The sequence below is a fragment of the Neodiprion fabricii genome, chromosome 2, assembly GCF_021155785.1.
Source record: "Neodiprion fabricii isolate iyNeoFabr1 chromosome 2, iyNeoFabr1.1, whole genome shotgun sequence".
Classification (NCBI taxonomy): Eukaryota; Metazoa; Arthropoda; class Insecta; order Hymenoptera; family Diprionidae; genus Neodiprion; species Neodiprion fabricii.
The window spans coordinates 12,579,626-12,602,215 of NC_060240.1; the positions used below are offsets into that span (position 1 = coordinate 12,579,626).

General features: G+C 33.4%; 2 protein-coding genes across 8 annotated transcripts; both read left to right on the forward strand.

Moving 5' to 3' along the window:
• The first annotated feature begins 90 nt into the window (after positions 1-90).
• On the forward strand, positions 91-14,809 carry LOC124175259 (coiled-coil domain-containing protein 18-like). Of its 6 annotated transcripts, XM_046555308.1 has the most exons (31): positions 91-130; positions 231-503; positions 1,235-1,417; positions 1,965-2,161; positions 2,613-2,628; positions 3,777-3,859; positions 4,459-4,642; positions 5,178-5,387; positions 5,464-5,646; positions 6,946-6,999; positions 7,317-7,358; positions 7,446-7,568; positions 8,955-9,080; positions 9,142-9,189; positions 9,286-9,423; positions 9,508-9,603; positions 9,689-9,820; positions 9,923-10,033; positions 10,183-10,278; positions 10,445-10,579; positions 10,654-10,719; positions 10,923-11,009; positions 11,107-11,199; positions 11,275-11,370; positions 11,457-11,513; positions 11,582-11,671; positions 12,427-12,573; positions 12,737-12,832; positions 13,450-13,500; positions 14,278-14,340; positions 14,420-14,807. In XM_046555308.1, exons 2-31 carry the CDS (start codon positions 336-338, stop codon positions 14,579-14,581), a joined length of 3,333 nt encoding a protein of 1,110 aa, XP_046411264.1. In that variant the 5' UTR covers positions 91-130; positions 231-335; the 3' UTR covers positions 14,582-14,807. The 6 variants fall into 6 exon arrangements, with proteins under 6 accessions (XP_046411264.1, XP_046411263.1, XP_046411265.1 ...); XM_046555307.1 differs by lacking the exon at positions 91-130 and having other exon boundaries at positions 139-503; XM_046555309.1 differs by lacking the exons at positions 91-130; positions 13,450-13,500; positions 14,278-14,340 and having other exon boundaries at positions 145-503; positions 14,420-14,809.
• A 257-nt stretch (positions 14,810-15,066) lies between these two features.
• On the forward strand, positions 15,067-22,590 carry LOC124175261 (putative leucine-rich repeat-containing protein DDB_G0290503). Of its 2 annotated transcripts, none has more exons than XM_046555320.1 (15): positions 15,067-15,411; positions 15,510-15,647; positions 15,922-15,969; positions 16,039-16,136; positions 16,213-16,696; positions 17,665-17,814; positions 18,189-18,434; positions 18,512-18,592; positions 18,673-18,810; positions 18,895-19,083; positions 19,158-19,295; positions 19,677-19,823; positions 19,996-20,243; positions 21,057-21,258; positions 21,348-22,590. In XM_046555320.1, the coding sequence occupies exons 2-15, from the start codon at positions 15,582-15,584 to the stop codon at positions 21,549-21,551; spliced, it is 2,439 nt and encodes an 812-aa protein (XP_046411276.1). In that variant the 5' UTR covers positions 15,067-15,411; positions 15,510-15,581; the 3' UTR covers positions 21,552-22,590. The 2 variants fall into 2 exon arrangements, with proteins under 2 accessions (XP_046411276.1, XP_046411278.1); XM_046555322.1 differs by having other exon boundaries at positions 18,261-18,434.

Sequence of the window (22,590 nt, forward strand, 5' to 3'; positions counted from 1 at the left end):
ACGAGGGCGCTGGTTCGGCAGCCGTTGCGAACACATTTTCACGGACAGTTAGACAGTAGTGTGGCGCTGCTTGCTGCCGTAGCATCTTGCTGCCCGTGGAAATCTAGCCATAGGTGGATATCGTCTCCGTGTTCAGTATACTTTATTTCTCGTTAGTCGATGCCGCATATGGCCTCTGTCAACAAATATGGCGTGTTAGTGTGTTGATTTTAATGTATTGATATTTTCAGTGCATTTTAGTAATCAGTGTCGGCTTGTGAGTTTGATTAACCTTAAATTGAATGACTTGACACAGAGGTGAGTGTATAGTATAAAAATAATTGTTTGACGTCGCGATGGATTATTCCGGCGAGCCGAAATCTAAGGGCTGTCAGGCTGTCAACGAGGAAACAGGCGACGTGTGTGGTGAAACTAGTACTTTACGGATTCTTGAGGATTTTCGAAAGCTCTACGAAGACCGTATTAGGAAAATTAGTGAAGGTACTGACGAAGGCTCGGATCACGTAAGTAATAAATAGTATTTCATGCCTTATTTATTTCTAGGTCGATTTATCAACATTACATTTTTCCATCTGGTCTGCGTATTTTTTATTTTTCTTAGTTCATATGTTGATATAATCATGCTCTTCGTGTGCCCCGTTATTTAAAACTTTTCACTATCCATATAATCTACTCGTGCGATAACTGAATCAGACAAATTGTCTGTGTTGTGATTGGTGTAAATGTAATTCAAAGCAACAGATAAATATGATTGTTTGTGTCAATGTTGAGCGATCAGTTCAGTTCTAATTTGAAGTTATCCTGAGCGACAAATTGAATCATTTGAGTCATCTACTATTGTAATTAATGTTAATGTATGTAATAACATCATAATATGATTGCTTGCATATTGTTCGATAATTGGGTTACTTCAAGTAACAAGATCAAAAGTTATTCGAGTCAATAAATTTAATCACATCGGTTGCTTGCTGTTGTAATTAAGGCGAATGTAACTTATAACTACACATTACCAATATGATTATATACTTGCGTAAGTTTTACCTTTAAGTTAAAAATTATTTTAGATAACAAGTCCTACCATTTGAGTCGTCTGCTGCTGCAATTTCTGTAAATGTAATTCGAATCAGAAATCATTCTAGACTGTATATTGAATTATCATCTTCTATTGTAATTATTGTAAATGCAATTTGATTTCAATGTTTTCTGTGATAGAAAAAAAAATTATATGTTTTAGGCAAAGTTGAAAGTAATGGAAGAATGGGTCAAAGATTTAGGTGAACAAAATGCAATGCTGGTACGAACCGTCGAAGAACTTGAGCGTGAAGCTGCAAACAGAGTTATACTATTAGAAGAAAAGCTTCGACAGTCAACTGCTGCAGTTGCTAATATCAATAAGCGGAGTACGGATGATGATGGGGTGAGTTATTGATGATAACTTATTACCGAAGTATCGTATTATCAGCGTCATCTAAGATAGACGAAAACAACATTTGCTCAACTTTGAAATTGCTTTGTACGTGTTATGACTGTGGAATTAGTTATCTCTGCCTTATTTTGATCCATATTTTGCAATTCATCACATTGCTGTAAATTTTTAAATTGCGTGGTTGTGATATTTAAAAACTTCTTAGTGTTATGTAAATATTACAAACTTCATACTTGTCAAAGTTGGAGAAATTCACATTAGTGTCTGCATATTGGAAATTCCAACATTTACACACGTACCCAATTCATAGAATCTCTATGTTTAATTACAAATTTTGATCAGCACAATTTCCCTCTTAATTTCACATCCACTACTGTTATTTTTTTATCGGTATATGGGTAATTTATGTTCCTGTTGACAATTTTATAAGATATTTTCTGTTGGTTATATAATCGTTCGATTCCATTTCATATCTTTTCTTTTATTTAAAGTCGTTTCTTTCTCACCATCACTATTTTAAACACTTATCATCATCCAGTCTATGACCGCTCTTGCAAACCGCGTCACTCAACTTATGAAAGATGAAGAAACGCTGCAGCAAAGAGTAGAATTTCTCCAAAGCGATATCAGAGGGCTGCTCGAGCTGATAAGAAGGGCCCGAAGAGAAAATTGCTGGAGTCTGGATGGGATAACATTCTTTGAAATCCAGCCAAATGATATCCCAGCTCCTCTGGAGTAAGTTTCTTCCAAATCGTTGGCCTTTCTCAAATTATCTCTTTATCGGCACTTGGAGCAAAATGGAGAATATGATGAAAAGAAATTTGATCATATTTATAGTAGGTTCTGCTTTGCCCTGATAAAATAAAGTTTTATTTTGGCAACCTGAAAAGTGGAACATTTCCGTTATTAATGTCTAAATTAGTATAGAAAAATGTCATTTGAATAACCATAATTAGGTTCTTTCTGTACGTGGCCGACACTGCTCTGGTTTCATCTATAAATATCTTTTCTTCTCTCTTACATCATGAAATAACTGTGAACAATAACATTCATATTCGTGTGACGGTAAAAATTTTCACTTTTAAACTAACTTTTATAACAACAGGATTATTTTTTTTCTTTTTCGAAAATTCTTTTCTATTCAGGCACTCTATTTTTGTTTCAACTTGGTTTTTTCTTTTTTCAGCTGCACCTGCGGGCAGGTAAATTCCCGCACAATTGCGGACAAGAAAGTTAGGCTTATTCTAGAATTGGGACGGGGTCTTGCCAGAGGGCCAGGGTCTCCGGAAAATAGAAGTTTTTGCAACTGCCCAACCGCTCATCCAACAGTCTGTTTTCCATGCGATACGGATAACTTGCCTATTACTTTTCAGTAGATTATCAATATCTCTCTCATTTTTTCCAAATATTCATGTCAGCAATTTTGTGACAATGTTTCAGGTTTGAAAGACACTTGAAATAACATTTATCAAACTATGAATTTGACAAACCTTTCGTTGTCAATTTAAGCATGGTTTTTATTTATTTATTTTTTTTTTCTTAACTTTAGGTTAAATTTCATATCAGTTCTTAATCTGAGTATAACAAAATCATTATTATATCATCAAAATTTTTATCTCGTTCCATTTTTCATGCGCTGTGTAACCAAAATTAGTTACTCAAATTCTCTTTTGTGCTTTGCTACTAACACTACAAATGTTGTGGTCAGTATTAGCAATCTTTGTGCAAAACTTTGTTTTCGACGAACTTTATCATTTTGTAATGCTTTTGCTATGATAATTTTTCATTTTGCTATTATAATTTACACCGATTATTTTTATTTTCATCTCAACTACATTATAATTTATATGTAATATAAATATGTTGGAATAATTTATTAATTGAAGAACTAGACCGAGTTTGCTCAAGTCAATTGTAATTCAATTGGAAGAAAATCTTTTCACGACAATATATTGAATGTATAAACCGAAGAGTTTTCGCAACTTCTTTATTTTTTTTTCAATGAAGAGATTTTTGACATGTATACGAAATTCTTGAATAAAATCGCACGTGTATACTTCTTAACGGGTACAAATTTTATAAAATGAAACGTTAGCTCGTTATTTCGTGACGCTATATTTGAATTTTTGTGTCTCAGTTATAATTAAAGAACTCGGAACCTCATTTTTCAACAATAGTGTCAAAGACTGTATGTTTAGGCATGTTTATGCACTAAATTAAATTTCCCTGTAATCAGTGTAACAAACAATCTGGCTACTACAAAATTATCAGCGACTCGTGTAAAGCGATCTAAGTAAAAAATACACTGCTGAGAAAACTACATAGTAATTGACAATTGCCCTCAAATTAGGAAAAGGAAGATACAGCAGAGTACATCACTAGTCTAAAAGAGCAGGTTGATCAACTGAAGGAAAATGAAAAACAGGCCTTACTGTAAGTCATTGAAAATGAAGTATTACTGATTTACCGCTATTTAGAATTACACTTATTTTATTAACTTGACTTTTCTATCCCAAGATACTTACTATGCCAAAATAAATTTTAGAAAAATTATAGATTCGGGCAACTTCAGCTTTTTCGGTTACAGCCAGACGAAGTAAAAGTGGTTGCCGTAAGGTATTGATCACATTATACATTATAAAATCTTCAAATTTGACACAAGTCTTCCACAATCACACAATTTCGATATAAACAAGTAATATTTGTAAATATCATCTTGTTTTTGTGTTTCTTGGTACAGGACACTTATTTTTCTTCACAAAAATTTTGCCAACTGTACTGAAAAAAGATGAATTATTCGAAATTAACAATGTCATTTGTACTCTATGCCCGCCACTTTAATTTTTGATGTGGTAAACGAAGCTACTCAAATCTACAATCCTGCTTATTTCTACATTGAAATACCCTCATAAAATATTATTTTTCAATGTGTATGAACGCCCAAGATCACGTAATTGTCTGCAGAATTTGGAAAAGAAATTTGTCGATACTATTTACGCTGATAAGTGATTAAATCAAATCAAATTTTACAGGTATCAAACAAACCTGGAAGAAAAATTGGCTGAACAGAACAAACAAGTAGTTTTAAAAGAAGAGACAATTAGAAAATATATCTCCAAACTTCAAACTCTGAGAGATAATCTGAAAAACCGCTCGATATTGGCTAATCAAATTGTACTACAATCAAGTTCACCGGATATTGATCTTGATTCTGACGTAAGTCTCTCAGAAAATATGATTGCTCTCTCGGTACAAAAAGAAAACAATTATATTCCATTCCAACTATAAAACATGTTAAGTTGCATGCAGGGAATGTATTTGTAACGTATGTATTAGTCTGATATAGTAATGCAATAATTGTATTCACAATTACACGCACACAAACTCTCTCAATGAGCAGGAATTTAAGAATGGCCTACGCACCTTTCAAATGCCAAAATAACTTTTATTTTACAATCTATATCGTTTGTCTCAAAAACGTGTCTGCATTTATTGCCAGGATTTCAAGAATTCTTTTATTTATCGGATCATACATAAGTATATAAAACTGTGTATGTGAAATGGACAAAAATGTGTGTTAAAACGATCCAATCCCTCTATGAAGGGATATGAAATAGTCAAAAAGTTTTTAAGTTGTACAGCGCAAACATTTGTTTTCTGCGCTTATCACGCGTTGGATTTTATTCAGTTTATTTATTCTTACCATTACTGTATTTGAATATATATATTGAAGATATCTCTTACTGTTCAGATTGTCAGAATGGCTGACATTGTGGAAAATGCCTTAAAGACAAGTGAGCTAGAAATAGAAAAGTTGCGGTCGGATTTAATGGAGAGTGAAACTAAATTAGAGAAATTATTGCACGAAAAGAGCATTGGAATGGAAACTCTGCAGTCTAAACTGGACGAAAAGTGCATGGAACTTGAGCAGCTTGAAAATCGAATGGCTTGTTTGAAAAAAGTTTGTTCACCATATTCTCACACATTCACATCATCAGATTATAATCTAAATATCTAAAAGCGATTCTCACCTTTAGGAATCTCTTGAAACTCGTGATGCCCTGACAGTTGAAGTAGCCGAAAAACATGACCTCGTTTTATCGCTACGCGAGGAACTTGCCATGCTCGAAGAACAATGCCGCCAATCTGACATGCAAACGCATTTCAAGGATGACATCATCAAAGAAATGAGAAGAGAGCTCAAGCAGGCCAAACTTAAAGTAATTACTCCGACCTAATTATTGGGGTGCTTCGTTTAAGAGCAGCATTTTTTTTTTTATTTTGCTTTTACCTGAAAAACTTATCGTTTATAGCAAAAAAAAGGAAATCTTTCTGTAAGAATATCTCCCAATTGCAATTTTAATAGATTGCTCTTGAAATTCGAAGTTGTCTCATGGGAAGTTATCATTGTTTTTAATTGTTATTATTCAGCTGCATACAATTATATTGATTTGATCCCAGAAGTATTTTGTAGTGAATTAGATCTTGGGTAAAAATGTAATTTGAATGTTTGCCGTAAAGTCGATAATTTAACCATCAAAAACGTTTGAATATGAATTTGTACATAAAATTGATTATTAAGACTTGTAATCTGTAATCAGTTGAAGCTGCAGACTTTGTTGGGTGGATATATTTATAGAAAATTGAATCACCTGTAGAGTTGTCGTTCGAATTTTTACATAAAATTATCATTTGAGCTGAGAATTATAAATTTTGCACAGTTTGAGTTGCAAAAGCGAAAAAAAATGTTCCCTTCAAACGGAACACCCTAAAATGTCCATTTTTTAGCACAAAATTTATACCTTACTCATGTAAATAACACCCAGGCTTGGATTTCTAGCGTTCAATACCGTCTCGTACCTCCTGCATGCAAAGTTCCTGTGACGGAAATGGTATTGACGTAACTGACCCACCTTACTGGGAATGTTATCATAAGTTCATCCCTTCCACACCCCTGCGATTTCCCCCCTGTTGCAAGAATAAATCGCCGTCTTTGCGTCGTCATTCGAACCCTGAGCACAGACTCGACGGTAGAGAAACTTCTGAAAAATTCATTGTTTCTGATCAGCAAACACAGAGCGACGTTGTTGTTAATAGAAATAAATATTTCCAAGATGTCGATCATCAGATAATCAAATCCAGCAGAAAACTCTCCCCACCTTGCAAAGATTTTAACTCAAGAAATAACAATCAATTAACAGGCATTCAGGTGCACTACGTCTCTGGGAAAACACCTTCAAGTTGAAAATCAAATATATAAATATACATATATATTTAATTGAATAACTAAACATTGTAAGAACCATTTAATATTCTATTAGTAAATAAAATTTTGTTCAAACGGACAATGTATTCTTGATTGTCTACAAATTACTAAATCAGTAATCACAAGTAGTTACAAAACTGGTTCAGAAGTTGTGATTGTTTTTGTTTGTTCGTGCAATTTATTTTATGTTAAAAGTGCATGAAACATTACCTAGTAATTCTTCAATTGAGCAATATATTTTTTGTATTTTCAGGACACTTGTTCGTCCACTCGGAGGGTGCGAATAAAAACTGACACATCAGTGGAGGTGAGTTTACATCTATGGGAAAACAAGAATTCAAAAAACACTAAGCAGTTACTCAAAAGCTCATTATTTCATCCATCACGATAATAAAAAGCGAGTCTGAAAACTGTTCTAACTTATTTTAAACAATTTTCTGAAAAGTAACAGCCATGTAATTTGAACAGTTTCAGTGATTTGATAGAGATTTCACAGTAAGTTTCTGGGTGCCTTGAAAATTTCAGTTTAGAAATTGGAATTGGTCCGAAAGTTTCTCCAGAACCAATCGACAAGACTAATGATTGACGAAAACCATATTTTTAATGACCCTTTCTTTGTTTCAGGAAGAAGATGCAATAGACGGAAACAGTCCAAATCAACATCAGGTATTGTGAATACGCTTGATACTTTGGTAAATTGCAACGACTCTGATCCTAGTTTGATTATTAATATCATTTTAATTAATATTTTAGGATGAGATTTTAGTCTATTTATCAAATACTAAAGTGTTGATGGAAAAGGAGAAAGAAGCGCTACTGGGATTAAGAATGGAACTGCAAAAGATCCTGGAAGAAGTCAGCACCAAGGAAAGTGAGGTTTGTTCAATTTTTTGAAAACTCATCACTATTAACCTGCAGGTAATGTTGAAGGTTTGCGGTTAAAGGAATTAAAAATTTCATTCACGAATAACTTGCATTCCCCGTTTTCACTCGGTTCAGGATTTATACCGAGATAATGGTGTGGCAAAAGTTCAGGAAAAATTACTCGACATAGAAAAATTGCTCGTGAATTACAGGACAGAAATAATTGGTCATGTAAGTGTTTAGCAATGAATTGTAATTTATTGCTAATAATGGTAATTTAACAGTCAAGTATTTCTAAAATCAGGAAAAAACTAGATCTCTCGTACTGTTCGAGAAAGAAACCTTAAGAAACACGCTCTTAAAATGTTATGTACACTTTTCTTTTATTCAATTTCCTAAAGCTGAATCAATCAACGAGTATCAATTTTCTTGAATACTTATTGCAGACCAAGTTTATGGAGATATTGAAAAGCGATAGGGATGCAGTTGAGGCAAAAATTACATCTCTTCTTGATTTACTTCAGTCTGCTTCATCTGCAGTATGTATTCCCACCCCTTACAAATTACCAGGTTTCAGAACATGTGAAACAAGTTTCTGGTTGTTAGTATTTCTCTTATATTTCATCTCGTGTGATGATTATTTTAGAGCACGAGCAACGAAGTGACATTGCAGAACATGAAAACACTACTTGCTGATTTACGGTGCAACAAATTATCGAAAGTAAATCAAGTTTTGTGATAAAACTTTTCAAGCATCCGTTAAGCTTTGTACTAAATCAATTTTGTACCCATTTCATCCAGGATACATGTTGCGGCAGTGCTAGAACATTGTTAAATAGCTTCGACGCTGTGCTGAAACGCTTATCGCATATCGTTGAGATCACCGCCAAATACGTTAGTTTTTACTGTTATGTCCAGTTTAAGATACTTTCAGCTTCTCGCTTTTCTGTTTTCAGAGAAGTAAATAGTTTTATGTATGTGTATTTATGTAATCACTCCGAAAAGGAAAAGTTTAGTTTCTTCTAGATTCCTACGATTCGAGGCCCAGAGAATCGCATCAAACGATTTTCAGATAGACTCATGGTTGTATTTCTGATCAATTTTTGTCTGATATCTCTAAAACAGGTCAATGGATTTCAATGATTTGGAACTCAATTAATGAGTTTCCGTGTAGCTTAGAACTTTTCAGATTTTAAGCAAACTATTTCAGCTATTCCTAAGCAATTTGTAAAAATTAACTTTTTTCGTCTGTCAATTACTCAAAATGGATGAACCAATTTGGATGAAATTTGATCGATTGGCTTGGCTTCATTTCAGTCCAAACTTATAAAGTTTTCTACAAAATTGATTAAGCTGTTCACGATTTCTTGGAAATAATACATGTGATTTGTTTTACAGTCATGCATAGATGACAGTAACAGAACACAAATGCAGAATTTGAAAAAACGAGCAACCAGCAGCATCGAAAGTATCTCTAAAATCTATAAGGATAAGGAAAAGGCAATAAACTTGATAAAAACAGCGGTAAGTGTATTTGTCAACCTTGATCACTGGGTATGTTTTCTAAAATAAGTTTTCACTTCAGGTAAAGAAGCGCAAGGACGATTGCGTGCCTGTAAAAGGATCTTTGGTGGTAAGAGTTAACCACATTTTCCAGTTCTTAAAATGTAAAATACACTTGGAAAAAATTGCCGAGATGGTTATCTTGTAATTATTCTAACATAATCAGGTGAATAATGAAGCAATCCAACACTTTCGTATGATGGAAGAGTTCAGAATTTGTACAGTGGAAGCCCAGGCAGCTACTGAAGACTTACGCGAAGAAATGACAAATGTTATAAGTTCGTTGAATTGTCGACACGAAAAGGTTCGCTGAGTTACAAGAGTATTGTAAAATACATATAATAGCACAATCTCGCAAAATATAAGAACCCCCTATTCTTTTGCATAGTTTATAGAGCTAACCAAATTAGTGAAGCAAATACAGGAGCATTTGACAAAGACGAGGGAAAATTTTACGGATACTATAAACCAATTCAAGCTCCAAGTAAGAATACATAACAATTTAATTCGAAGCTGTCAATTTTGAAAGGAGGAAAACAGGAAATGAAACATCGCATCAATCTTTATAGGAACAAGAAAAACTAAGGCACGGCGAGCGAATAGCAAATGGTGCGATCAAGTTAAAGGATTTGAAGAATGAAATAAATCAGATGACAAGTGACTTGTCTCGGTGCATCGACAATGCCAGCGACAAACTTGATGCAAGTATTTGGCTTTTTTCAGATGTATTCAGATAAAAAATAAATTTATAACATTTTGTTACAATTAAATTAACTTTTTAATATTGTTTCATTTCATCAAAGGAATGCAATTCAATTGGAGCTGTGAAAGTCCACAAATGCGATGATTTATTGAGTATAGTGAACGACGAAATTCAACAAATTATCGTGAATGTACAGATTTGTCAAACTGGGGTAAAGTATTAGAATTCCATTAGCTAATTTATTATAGAAACAATTCACTTTGCACATATTATAATTTGTTCATCCGGTAACTTTTACTCTTATTTCTTTTACAAAGTATGTAATACTGTTTATTATTAACAAATTGTTGCAAATTGTAGGAGTGCAATGCAGTCGCAACATTATTGGAAGTCAGAGGGCAGATAAGTTATCTGGAAGAATGCTTCAGAGACTTTCAAAAAAAAGCGGATGAAGTTGTAAGCATAACTTTTCCCCACTAAATGTGTGCACTAAAATCGAATAGTAAACATTTTTAGTATTCAATAAGTGTTAGAATTCTTATATTTGAAAGGTACTTTTAATGTTCTGTATGAAATTTTTTTTCTCTTTCCACTTTCCAATCATATTTATATGTTCGTGCAGCTACTCGACAATGAGATGGCGCAAAACGTTTTTTCTGAAAGGAGTAAGAAACTCAACAGACTTGAACACGAACTTGACAATACACATACGAAAATGCAGGATATGCTAGAAAACTTTTCTTCTGTTATGGAACAAGTGAGTTATGACTTATTTCAGTCTTTCAAGAGGAATTAGTCGCCTGAAATAAATTGTTTTGAACTACCTTTCAGATCTCAAATGGAAACTCCAACGCCTTAGCAAATCAAAGTGATTACCACGAAGATTTTCTTTGCAAGGTGAATGATTTTTTCATGCTTGTTATTCCTTTATTTTCGTTTTTTCATCTCAATTTTTGTCATTTCATGTACCCAACGGCATGTCTAATCATCTATATTTCAGCTGAGTAAACATATTGCAGTCCCATTTCCTTTTTTTTCAATCTATACCAATGAATTTTAATTCATGAGTTTACGATTATTCATATCGTTTCTATTTCTAGACCAAGCAGGAGGACATTTTCAAAATAAAGGATGACCTTAGAAAAGTCCAAAAGGAATATGACGACTTCAGAGTAAAAACGTCATTGGTAAGGAATTGATAGTTCTCTATTATAAAACTATGTTTTAAATAATATACTCAATATTGAGAAACGTTTATAATTAGTGATTGAATAATCATTAAAGGAAATATGCGAAGCACAAAAACACGTGAAGCTGAATGAGTGGAAATACCGCGTTGCTGATTTGCAAGACCAAATAAGAGAACTTCAGAACGAGGTAAGAACGGTAACAAGAAACAAAAGCTTCACTAGTTCATTCGTTGTATGATTTTTTGTCATCTGTATATTTTAGGCAAGGAGACACAAAGAGAGGGAGGATGTATTGCGACGGGATCTTGACTGCAGTGAAATAGAGCTTAAAAAGTCGAAAGATCGCTTAGGTTGTTGTGTGAGTGTAATTCATTCGATAATGGATAATCGTTAACTTTGTCTTATTTCTTTCTGAACCTATCTTTCACATTTCCATCCCTACAGAGTCACTACAAACCAGATGGAATGCATACTACTTGCGGCCAAGACTTCAAATTCGAGGTGATTATTTTAATTTCAATATTTTCTGTTTATTAATGATATTAAAAACTTCCTTATTATTATTTCAGACCATACCGCAGTCTTTCAAAGTTTTACAGGACACTATGCAATCAGCTAGGTGTGGCTTGGAAGAACTTTCAAACGAGCTAAAAAAATTGGTGCGTTGTTAACACATTCATGCGATATGTACTGGAGTCGTAACTGTCTATGAAACTAATATTTTACTCTCCTTGTAAAGAACATTTTCTCCGATTCATAATTTTTCTCAGAAATATTTGGTGTTTTCGAGCAATTCTGAAAAAAATTCGAGAAAGTTTCTGGAAAGAATTATTTTTCTTTTGAAATTTCATGTTTCATTGAAAACTCAGTAAACCTTGAGTTGTTACGATTCTAACTAACTCTACAAAGTCGAGTTTTGAGGTCAAAAGTGGAACAATTTTTAGAAAAAACTCGAATCTTATCGTAACTTCATTTTATATCACAAACCTGTGTCAAATCGAGTTTTGGTACTTCTGCGTATTTTCTGACGGTACTGTGTTATAGAAAATTGGGATTAATTGGTGAAAAGATTTAGAAAATTTTTAGGCATCGAATGGAATTAATTTTTCGGAAATGCAAATGGATACGTCTGTGAACAAATATCTTCAACGAAACTAGAATTACTAAATTTCTTCAGAAATTTTCAAAAAATATCACTGGTTTTTTCCATGAATCTGCTCAATTCAATTTTCTGCATCAACAATGAGAAATTTTTATAAACTTTGTAGCAAGTACCATAATTTATTGGAGATTCTTCGGAAAAACTGAGAAACATGTATAAACAATTCACATTCTGAGTAAATTTGTAAAAATCTCTCAGAGTTTCCAAAAACGATGTTCTCAATGGTTATTTTTAATTACTCATGAATTCCAGGTGTGCGAAGGATCTTCACATTCGTCATTGTCGTCCGGTTCTTTCTCAGCAGCGATGGATATACTAAGAAAATATGGTCACACAACAGAGCAATGTTTCGCCGATGTTGATAAGCTTAGGAATACTCTATGCTCTAAAGAAAAGCTGGTAAATACCATTATTGTATTCTTGCAATTATTTTCTTACCATTTGCTTATTCATAAAATTTCACTATCATAAAAAAAATTGTCTAATAATTTCACGTCGTATTGATGAAATCAAACTACAGTCTGTCATTTTTTCAAAATACTAATTATGTTCCCACTTTCAGCTTGAAAATAAGGAAGAAATTATACGTATACAGAAAGACTCGATTAAGATGACTCAAGCAGAATTGAAGGACTTACATCAGAAGATGCAGGAAAAGGTGGGATTATCATAAACTTTATTATGTCTAACTATTCGGTAGCTAAATTTGGCATTATATTGTCACTGCTTTAACATTTAAAGTATCGAAATCTTTTCCTAATCTGTTAATGCAGTGAAAACCAACTTATTCTTCTTTCATTTCTTCGCCCATTCGTCACCAGAAATGAACATTTCCGGATTATAATCATCATGAGCTTATTCTGCTTCAATTGCAATACTTTGGTCAATCTTGGAAACAAAGCAATTTCCACACTCCATGCAGAGAATTTAACTTTTTTTTTCAACTTTTGCTAAGCACTACAAACTTGCGCAACGCTTTTATACACATTTGTAAAACGTGTTTCGATAAACATTTTACTTCGTAACATTCATTGATAATAAAAGCGTATGCAGAGATATCGGTAAACTATTTTAACACACAAACAGAATATATGACAGGTGTTTACTTCAAGACAGTATAATACTTGGTGTTGAGTAAAAGGAATGATCATTGAAGTACGATTAGCAATATTAGGTATTTGTAAATGTCGTTAAATTTTACATAAAAAATTTGTATTCCCTATAAAAATGCACAAAATTTTTTTTTAACATTGTGTTTGTTTTCACGTATCCAAGGATCTACATAAAGAAAAAATGATAGAAAATTTGCAGCTAGTACAATCAGAGGTACGTCTTTCACTATTTACACCATGAAGATTCAGGCAGTGCTAGTTATGGGTTTCAATATATGGTGGAAACTAATGGTCATAGGTGCAAAAATCGATTATTTTTTTTCTAACATTAAAAATTCTGGACATTTTAGAAAAGCTGTGACTGATTTTTACTGTTTGACCAGCAAACACCATGTTTTAAATCATTATTTAACGTGTAGTACATATGTTCACGTAAGTTCATATTTCAGTTGGTTACCACCAGGGTGAAGGTACACCGCTAATCCAAGTTGACTTCATAAGCTACCGTACTCTCCGGACAAACTACAATTTCTGTTTGAGTGCAGGAAATTTCTTGTTCTTCATTTTGGGATTAGTTATACTTGAAATAACGACGTATTAATCAAATATACTTCAAAAGACGATATTTTTGATGTCCACACTCAAGTGGAAATGACATGTCCTGAAGTCAAATCGCACTAACAATGTAACTTCAACCTCACAATAACAAAATGGTTTTACTAAATATTGAACTTATGTTGGTAAGCTAAGTATTGCTTATGAATTAATCGTAGAAAATGTGGTTTTTAATGTTCAAACAGTGAAATTCAACTATACAATTGTCAACATCTGTAAAATTTACAGTACTCATGAGAAAAGTGCACATTTGTACCCTATAGTAATGAGTTTCTGCTACATACTGGTCCCCATTGAATCCTCTGCACCCTGTATCAACTTTTGAACAAAAAACGTGCAGAAAAATGCATTTAAATCAAATCTTTACTCGATTCAGGTTCAGCTGCAAGCTCAGGCCATTACTGAACTTGAAAAAGAGAAAGCCCGGTTGGAAAAAGAGGTTTGCACCATATTACGATTTACAATTGTCATTCATATCCTTGTTTGAGTTATAGTCACGTATGAAGCTTTATTTTTAGAATGAACTACAAGTCCAAACTATCGGTAATCTCCAAGAAGCTGTGGTAGAAGCTAAGAGACGCTTAGATCAAATGGGAAACAGAGCGGCCAGCGAAGTGAGTGGACTACGGAACTCCGCTTCATCGACTATGTACAACCATGGGAATGTGCATGATGTTTGATGCCAGAGATTTGTATAATTAACAATGAATTACATTAAGTCATCCCGTTTTCATCTAACACTACTAATTGTACAGAAAGAAAAATAACTTGTTATACATACAATGCATATCTTGTGTGTGTACAACATATGTGTATATACATATATATATAGATATATATTCCCTTGTAAATACAGATTTAATTGTAATTCGATAATGCTAAACTTAGATGAGCCGATATTAAAAGACTTCAAACCTAAATTCGTTTTCATCCACTAGAAATTTATTTACAATTTTATTTCGTGAAAATGGTATGTTTCAAAATCTATTACATCATTATAATGTAATTGTGGAATTTAATTAAATTCAATATTAAGAGCATGAGTTTGGTTTCTTTAGAGTATCTGTTAAATGCCATCCAATGATGTGTTGTTATAGCAGGCTATGCAATGCAATCCTGTGTATATCCATTTCTACTATAATAATTTCGTGAAAAACTTACGTGAACTGTTCTTACCGCTAAGAATACCTGTTCTGAAATTCTATCGTTTCAGATGTATAACGGTCAGGAATCGTACAAGTTATTTGATTCATGCTTGCGCATGTGAAAAATTCGCACGTTGCTCGGTTGAACTGTTGTTGAAGATGATAGATTTTGCAAATCTGTTGCTTTCTCTGAAAAACACCTATTTTTATTCACGCAGTTTCGATTATTATGAATATTTTTCGTAATATTGTAAACATTATGTACCTTGTGTTAATTACAGCTTAACGATAAAGACGAAGCAATTCAATTACTGACACTATATTTAAACGAAACCCAATATCAGTACAGCCAATGCTTTGAAGAGGTAAGATTTTTGAATGAATAACACTATCGACACAAAATTTAGCTCGTATACTCAGAATAGCACTATCTTATTACTTTAATATATCGTTTATTTGCGAGGCTGCCAAGCAAGACACAATCTTAGAGTTTCAACGGGAAGCAGTCCATCAGCTGAGACAAAAGATAGAGCAAATGGACAATTCTTTAATTGTCACTAATTTACACTCTGCATATTTTGCCGTATTGAGTACAATACAGGTAGTGTATTAAAGATTTCTACAGAATTCCATTATATTTCTGTAAGTGTAAAATAAAGATTTATCACATTACTATCAGCTCTGTTTATTTCGAGTATTGTCGATTGGTACTTTTTTATTTCCGTGTCAATGAAATATGGAATCCAAGCGTTTTAATAACTCTTTAAACATGATTGCAAAATATTCCAAAGTTGATGTATAATGTTAAATGTTAAGTATACATTTGTAACCTGGGTGAATAATATACTTGTTCTAATACTCTGACAATATTCTAGGAACAGCTACAGAATCGCCGCAAAGAATACGAAACCATCTCAACTAAGGTAATTGTAGCGGATGAGTTAACTTAACAGTTAAAACAGTAATATCGCATACATAAAGTATCGTTCCAGATGGAAAATCTTGTGAAGTCGAAGAACTGTTTAGAAGAGAAATATAAAAATCTGAAAAAATTATGGCAAGAAGCAAGCGAAGAGTTGCAAGAACTGAAGTAATGTAAACTTGGAACAAAAAAAAAACTCTCCATCGAATTAGAAACGAAATAATAGTTCGTTTCTTTTTTTCAGGTCGATTTTAACAAAGAGGGAAAACGAGATAAAAGGTTATCAAACGGATATTAGTAATTGTAAAGCAGACATGAAGGAGAAGAATTGTGCGATGAAAGATTTGACCAGCAAACTGGCTTCGAAGGATGCCAGAATGAAAGAAATGGAAGAGATGCACAGCAGAAAGATAAAAGACTTGGAAGATTTATTGAAAAAGTCTGAAAACATTGAGAAGCAATTACGAAACAAAATATTGGTTTCAACTGAGAGAGATAAAGACATGAGAAAGCAGCTACAGAAGTATAAAATAGACTTGGAAATATTCGAAGAGGAATTGAAGTCCGAGAGAAAATCTAACGGTGATGTCGAGCAATTGCGGAGCGAAAATGAATCTTTGAAGCAGGAATTAGGCGATCATACAAGAGAAACTGAAGCTGTAGTGAACGAGCTGCAAATACTGAAGGAAAAAGAAATTCATTTGCAACAAGAATTGAAGGAAAATGAGGTAATCTTGTCACGCCTTCTATCTCTATTTGCATTTTATTCGATACCCCGAGCTTATCGTTGTTTAATGTTATCAATCAGCAAGTCAAATCTGTCGTAGTAAAGGATGAACTTCAACAATGTAACTGTGACTTAGCGAAACTAGCCAACGAAGCTAAAATCAAAGAGGAGGAACTTAAGATTTTAAAGGAATTCAAGAAAGAATTAGAGGTACTTGGTTGAAACCATGAAATGCGCATCGAACTTTGCTACTTTGAGTAAACGCTGATTACGTGAATTGATCCAATTATTTTCTGTGCAACAGTAGGGCTTCATTGAGAAGCAAAATTATTTTTCTCTTTAGGCCAAAAATCTTGTGTATAGCAAAAAACAAAATTCATGTCAAAGGATATGTCTCTAATACAATTTCGAGAGGTTGTTCTTGAAATTAAACCTTTTCCTATTAATTACATGGGGAATATGTAATCTTTTTTCTTTAATTTTTAACAGTTTAGTTGTATTTAGTTACGCAGTCTTGATCCTAGAATTATTTTGTAGATGATTAAAATTTCGTTCTAAAGTTCATAGTTTAGCCACCAATGATGTTTAAACATGAATTTTTACATAAAATTAACTTTCGAGGCTTATCTGCAGCTGAATTACGAATCTCGCTCACTGGACACTTTTGTGGACAATCTAATTTTATATAAAATGATTACAGGTTCACGTTAACCGATATTATTTAACAATTAAAAACATATGACAGCTTCCACGTGTTATTTAGATGGAAACACTTTTAATCGTGAGAGTGATTTTTTCTAATTGGATTTAAGAAATATCCTTCCACGAGGATTTTGTTTTTGTTAAATACAAATTTTTCAAGTGAAAGCAAAGAGAAAAAAACAATTTTGTTTCTAAACTAGACACCCTAGTATGCAGGACTTGTATTCATAATTATCACATCAACTTGGTATTTGGTCGTATTTCTAGAGGACCGAAGAATTGAAAAACTTGAACGAACGTCTGAGGAAGGATTTTGAGATTCTACAACTAGATAAAAAAAATACTGAGTTTAAGCTCAAAAGATGCGCAGAAACAATTGCTCGCTTACACGATGAAGTCAATCTGAAGAACAAAGAAGTAAGTGTATATTTTTATGCAGTCATGCTTAATGTCAAATTATTGACATACTTCTACAGTGAGAGATCATTCAGACAGTGAAGAATAAATCTGCTCAATGTTGAGTCATAGTTAATTTTTTTTACTTTAGTGAAAATTCGATTTTTATTTTAAATTAATCCTGTTTCAAACTAAAATTTAACAAAATTTGAACTTTTTTTACTTTGAAGGAAAAGAAATATTGGAGAAATATTCCATTATGAGATCCTAAACTTTGTTAAAATAATATTGCAAGCCTTTTGCTTTTTGACTTCATAAGAGTTGAATACTATGGTAATATCTAATTCGCAAATCTTGTAACTGATTGCGGCACTGATGAAAATTGCATTATCCAGATGAAAGCGCTATCTGATCAGGTCAAGGATTTTGAGGAAACTAAAACAGAGAATTCTCGTTACATGGAACAGTTGGAGAAACAATTACAACTGAGTGAAGAGCAGACCGAAGAGTGTCTTGGCGAATTGAATGTTTCCAAGGAATTATTAGCCGTACTTCGCGACAGAGTTTCTTCACTAAAATTGATACTGCAAGAAAAATCAGACGACATGGTGAAGCTACAAGCCGACCATCAAATTCTCAAGGTATGATGGTAAAGAAGCGACAAGTATGATTAGCTTATTTCTGATTGTCTTAATTGTAATCTATACACGTTTTTTAGAATGCTAACTCTATACTGAAAGCGGAACAAGGTATATTCGAAAACAAAGCAAGTGAGGACATCAACGATTTGAAAAAAAGAGTAACTTGCGAATCATTGCATAAAAAAATTAGCCCGCTGTAAATGTTGAATCAAATCTCACTGAACATTTTATATTTCAGTTGAAAGGTGTTCAGACGCAGTTATCTCTAATGGAAAATAATTATCGCAAAGTAACCCAAGATTTCAACAAGAGCCAAGAGCTTTTGGTCGAGGCAACGAAGAGAGAGGTTGATTTACAACGCACACTTACATCGATGGTAATCGAGATTACTCGTCATAAGTTTTATCTAATACTGTGGAATAGTTCAATTCTAATGCCTGAGCGAACGTTCAACTTTCAGGAAAACAATTTGCTGTCAAAATTATCATTAGCAGAGCAGGAGGAAAATCGTCTGTCAGATATCGTCGACAAACTCAGCGAGGAACTGGAGGATGCCCACAACGAGCTTTTGACCAAAAGTTCTCAACTTTGTCAGGCTCAATGCCACAGCAAATGTTACGCCAATCAGCTGGAATCTGTCCAAAAAGAAGTGAGTTTCGATATTCAAAGTACACTAGCAAAATTAATATGGAAAATTTTTTTGACGATGTTCAATTTATACAGTGTCAAAAGCACAAAGACGACAGCAACGCTCTGCGAATTACAGTTAATAAACTAGAAGCGAAACTGAACGAGCTGATGTGTTGTAACGATACTGAAAATACGCATTTGAGGACGCAAATTGACAATCACACAAGCTGTGTAAGTTGATTATTCAATAACTATTTTGTGCACAATAATTTTACGTTACATATGTACATATATCACCAGAATATTGAAGATGATATGCATGAAAGATTAAGTACAGAACTAGCAAAAGTTCATACGGATTTGAGAACAAACATGTGTAAAGAATCGGCAACCCAATTTGAGGTACATACCGAATAACGAATCTCAATTCAACAATTACTTTACATTCGGTATTTACTTTTACTTTTCTTAACTTTCAACAGTCTATTTATTCTTTTGAAAATATACATAATTGACACACATAATTTGAAACCACTAATTGGACAGAAAATGTAAATAACGAATTTCCATTCTCCAATTATATTGAATCTCAGTTTTGATTCCCGGTTGCAGATCCGCTCTCTCCAAGAAAAATTATTGAAAATGGAAGAAGTTAAATGCTGCTTATCAAAACAGTTGCAACAATCTTTGGAAGAAAATTGCGATCTTTCTACTAAGAAAAGCGTACTTGAACAAAAAAATTTCAAATGTGTATCGGAGGTAATTCTTCATATATGTAAACGTAGAAAAATTTATACAAATATTGAATCGCTTCGAAAATTGCACAGCAAAACGTTACAGAACGATTCGCTGCTTCTTATTTAACTCTTTGGGGTTGAATCTCTTCCTTTTATTCGTAACAATTTATCGAACACAAAAATATTTGTTGTAGCTCCAAGATATGCATAGATCATTGCTTGAATTACGACAAGAGTATCAGGTGAAGGCAAAATCACTTGTCAGCATGTCAGCCGAATTGAGTCAAGTTGCAGTGAGTCGGTCAGAGTTGTGCACCGAGTCGCAACATGTGGTGTCATGTATTCGCGCCTGGATGGATGAGCAGAAGAATTTGGTTGAGACATTGGCATCTAAGCTCAATGTTAAACAACAGCAAGTGATGCAGCTTGCATTTGAAAAAAAGTAATGGATTCCGTTTTATAGATTTCAATTTATAAAATTTCTATATTAAGATTTAGGAGAAATAAGCAAACATCGTAATTTACTTGAGAATCATATCTGCTTAAAGATGCAGAGGCTTTATTTTTTATATCCAAAATTGGGAAAAAAAAAAAAAAAATCTCTTTGAAACATCGCCAGTCATTTTATTTGCACCGATGACGGTGAATGTCCATATTATGTAAAAAATGATTACAAGCAAATGCGAGTAACACAAGCTAAGAAATCAACAACTTGAGGCAAGGTTGGCAAATTAGAACATTTGAAATGATTAAATTCTGGTATTTTTGATCCGATTGTAATATTTTGCAGCTTAATATGCCCATTGACCAAATCTCCACAAATTGACTGGGAAACATTGAATAAATTCTATGTTGTAGTTAATTACAACTGTAAATGTAATTATTGACAAACATCTGTTGTCCTGTACTCAAACAAATCTTATTTTTATCCACTCTGGCGACAACTATTTGTAAAATAGTAAGTAGCACCAAAAATAATCGATTGAGATCAAAAAGACCAGAGTTTAAATACTTCGAACGTTCTAACTATAAAACCTTCTCACGTTGATACCTCAACTTGTATTATTCAAATTTACCCAGGATTATTTCTATTACAGAATACATATGTCATATGATTTGTGTTCACTATTATCAGTACAATTAACAGTACTAGAGCTTTCTTGAATGGTATTTTTTCTCCTCCCATCATTTGATTCAGCTGATATACTCCATTGATACTAGAAAATGGAACAAAAACCTCTTATTTTATGTACAGAGCACTTCTGGCAACAGTCAGAGAACTGCGACGAGCTAATTGCGCACTGACACAGAGAATAAAGCGTCTCCACAAGCCTTCTGTGTGCAGCAGAGGAACGAAGAGTGTGTATAATGGATACAGATCATCCCAAACTTTCGTTTCAAATTTTCCCAACGGTAGAACCGATCCATCAAACTCCAACCATTCGCGTGTAGGAAAAGTTAGTACATGTCGAAAATAAATAGATAATTTATTTACGGTATATTTTACTCGCATACGAAGCATGAAAGTCACAATTTTACGTTTCAGAAATCTTGTCTTGGTCCAATAAGAAATGCTCGTCGTACTTCAGTGTGCGGTAATTCTTGGTGGTTTCCAAAAATGGAACATTTGACTCAAGAGTTGAGAAGGAACAACCAGTGGTGGAGTAAAAATGCAATCAACAAGGCTGAGAGCGATCCTGGGCTGGACGAAAGTCGCGACTGTGGTTATCAGTCGTCGACGAGTAAGTGAGCAAGCTCTGAAGACTATCTGATAGAATCTGCGTCTGCCATGGGCAATGGTATTTTTACTTTTGTATCATTTATATAACAATGTGATGATATTTGTGCCAGCGAGGCCAAGAAGTTAGTCAAATTTGTAGTGAACATCTCGTTTTTACCTAACAACGAATGTTTTATAATAATACATTATGTCATTGCAGCTAATTTTTTCTCAGACCAAAATATACCGATGCTGAATTTAACACCAATACGTTACAATTTGTCCTCTTCTTTACCACGATAATGAGCAGACTCATTTTCCAGTCTCAGTATCAATCTATAATTTGGTAGACAAACAAGTCTCAGCAAAGGTAATTGTCGCATGTATATCGTCCAGAATAAATCAAGCACTTGCTTGCTTTCTGTCGGTGTAAATATTTCGATGCTTTTCGGTGGATGCTGAAAGAATGATTTGAAGCAGAATATTTGGCAGAATTTCACGTGCTATTATCAATTCTTTGATTTGTTTTCCGAATTGTTTGTAATGTACAGCTCATTCAGGCCACACGACTATTCAAACTGACCATAACAGAATGCAGCAGAACACTTTCCTTGAAAAATTCGTATGTATCATCAGCAGTGTGCCAAATTGTTGTTAGAAAATAACGATGCGTGAAGTAAAAAATTCCAATCAACGAGGAAATCGATATCTCGCTATATGCGTTATCTCTGTGAATTACAATTGGCATGGTTACTTTCCTGTATAATACTGTACAATATGTAACATTGTGTATTTATTGGCTGAAAGCTAGGCGCTGCTTTGTAAGTATTGTGTAAGTAAACCAATTTGCTATGCTAGAATTAGAATCTGAAAATCAAACACATACCTTGCAAATCTGAAAACTTCCCAGATCAATTGAAGGAAAATCTCTTTGTTAGTGCCAGTAAATATAATTGTATCCGGCAGCTTCTTTTCTGAAATTGATTAATTGGAATGTTATATGTATGAATTTATTAAAATCGCATAACTTTTACAACGATACAAAGTTATCAGTGAATACAACACGTGA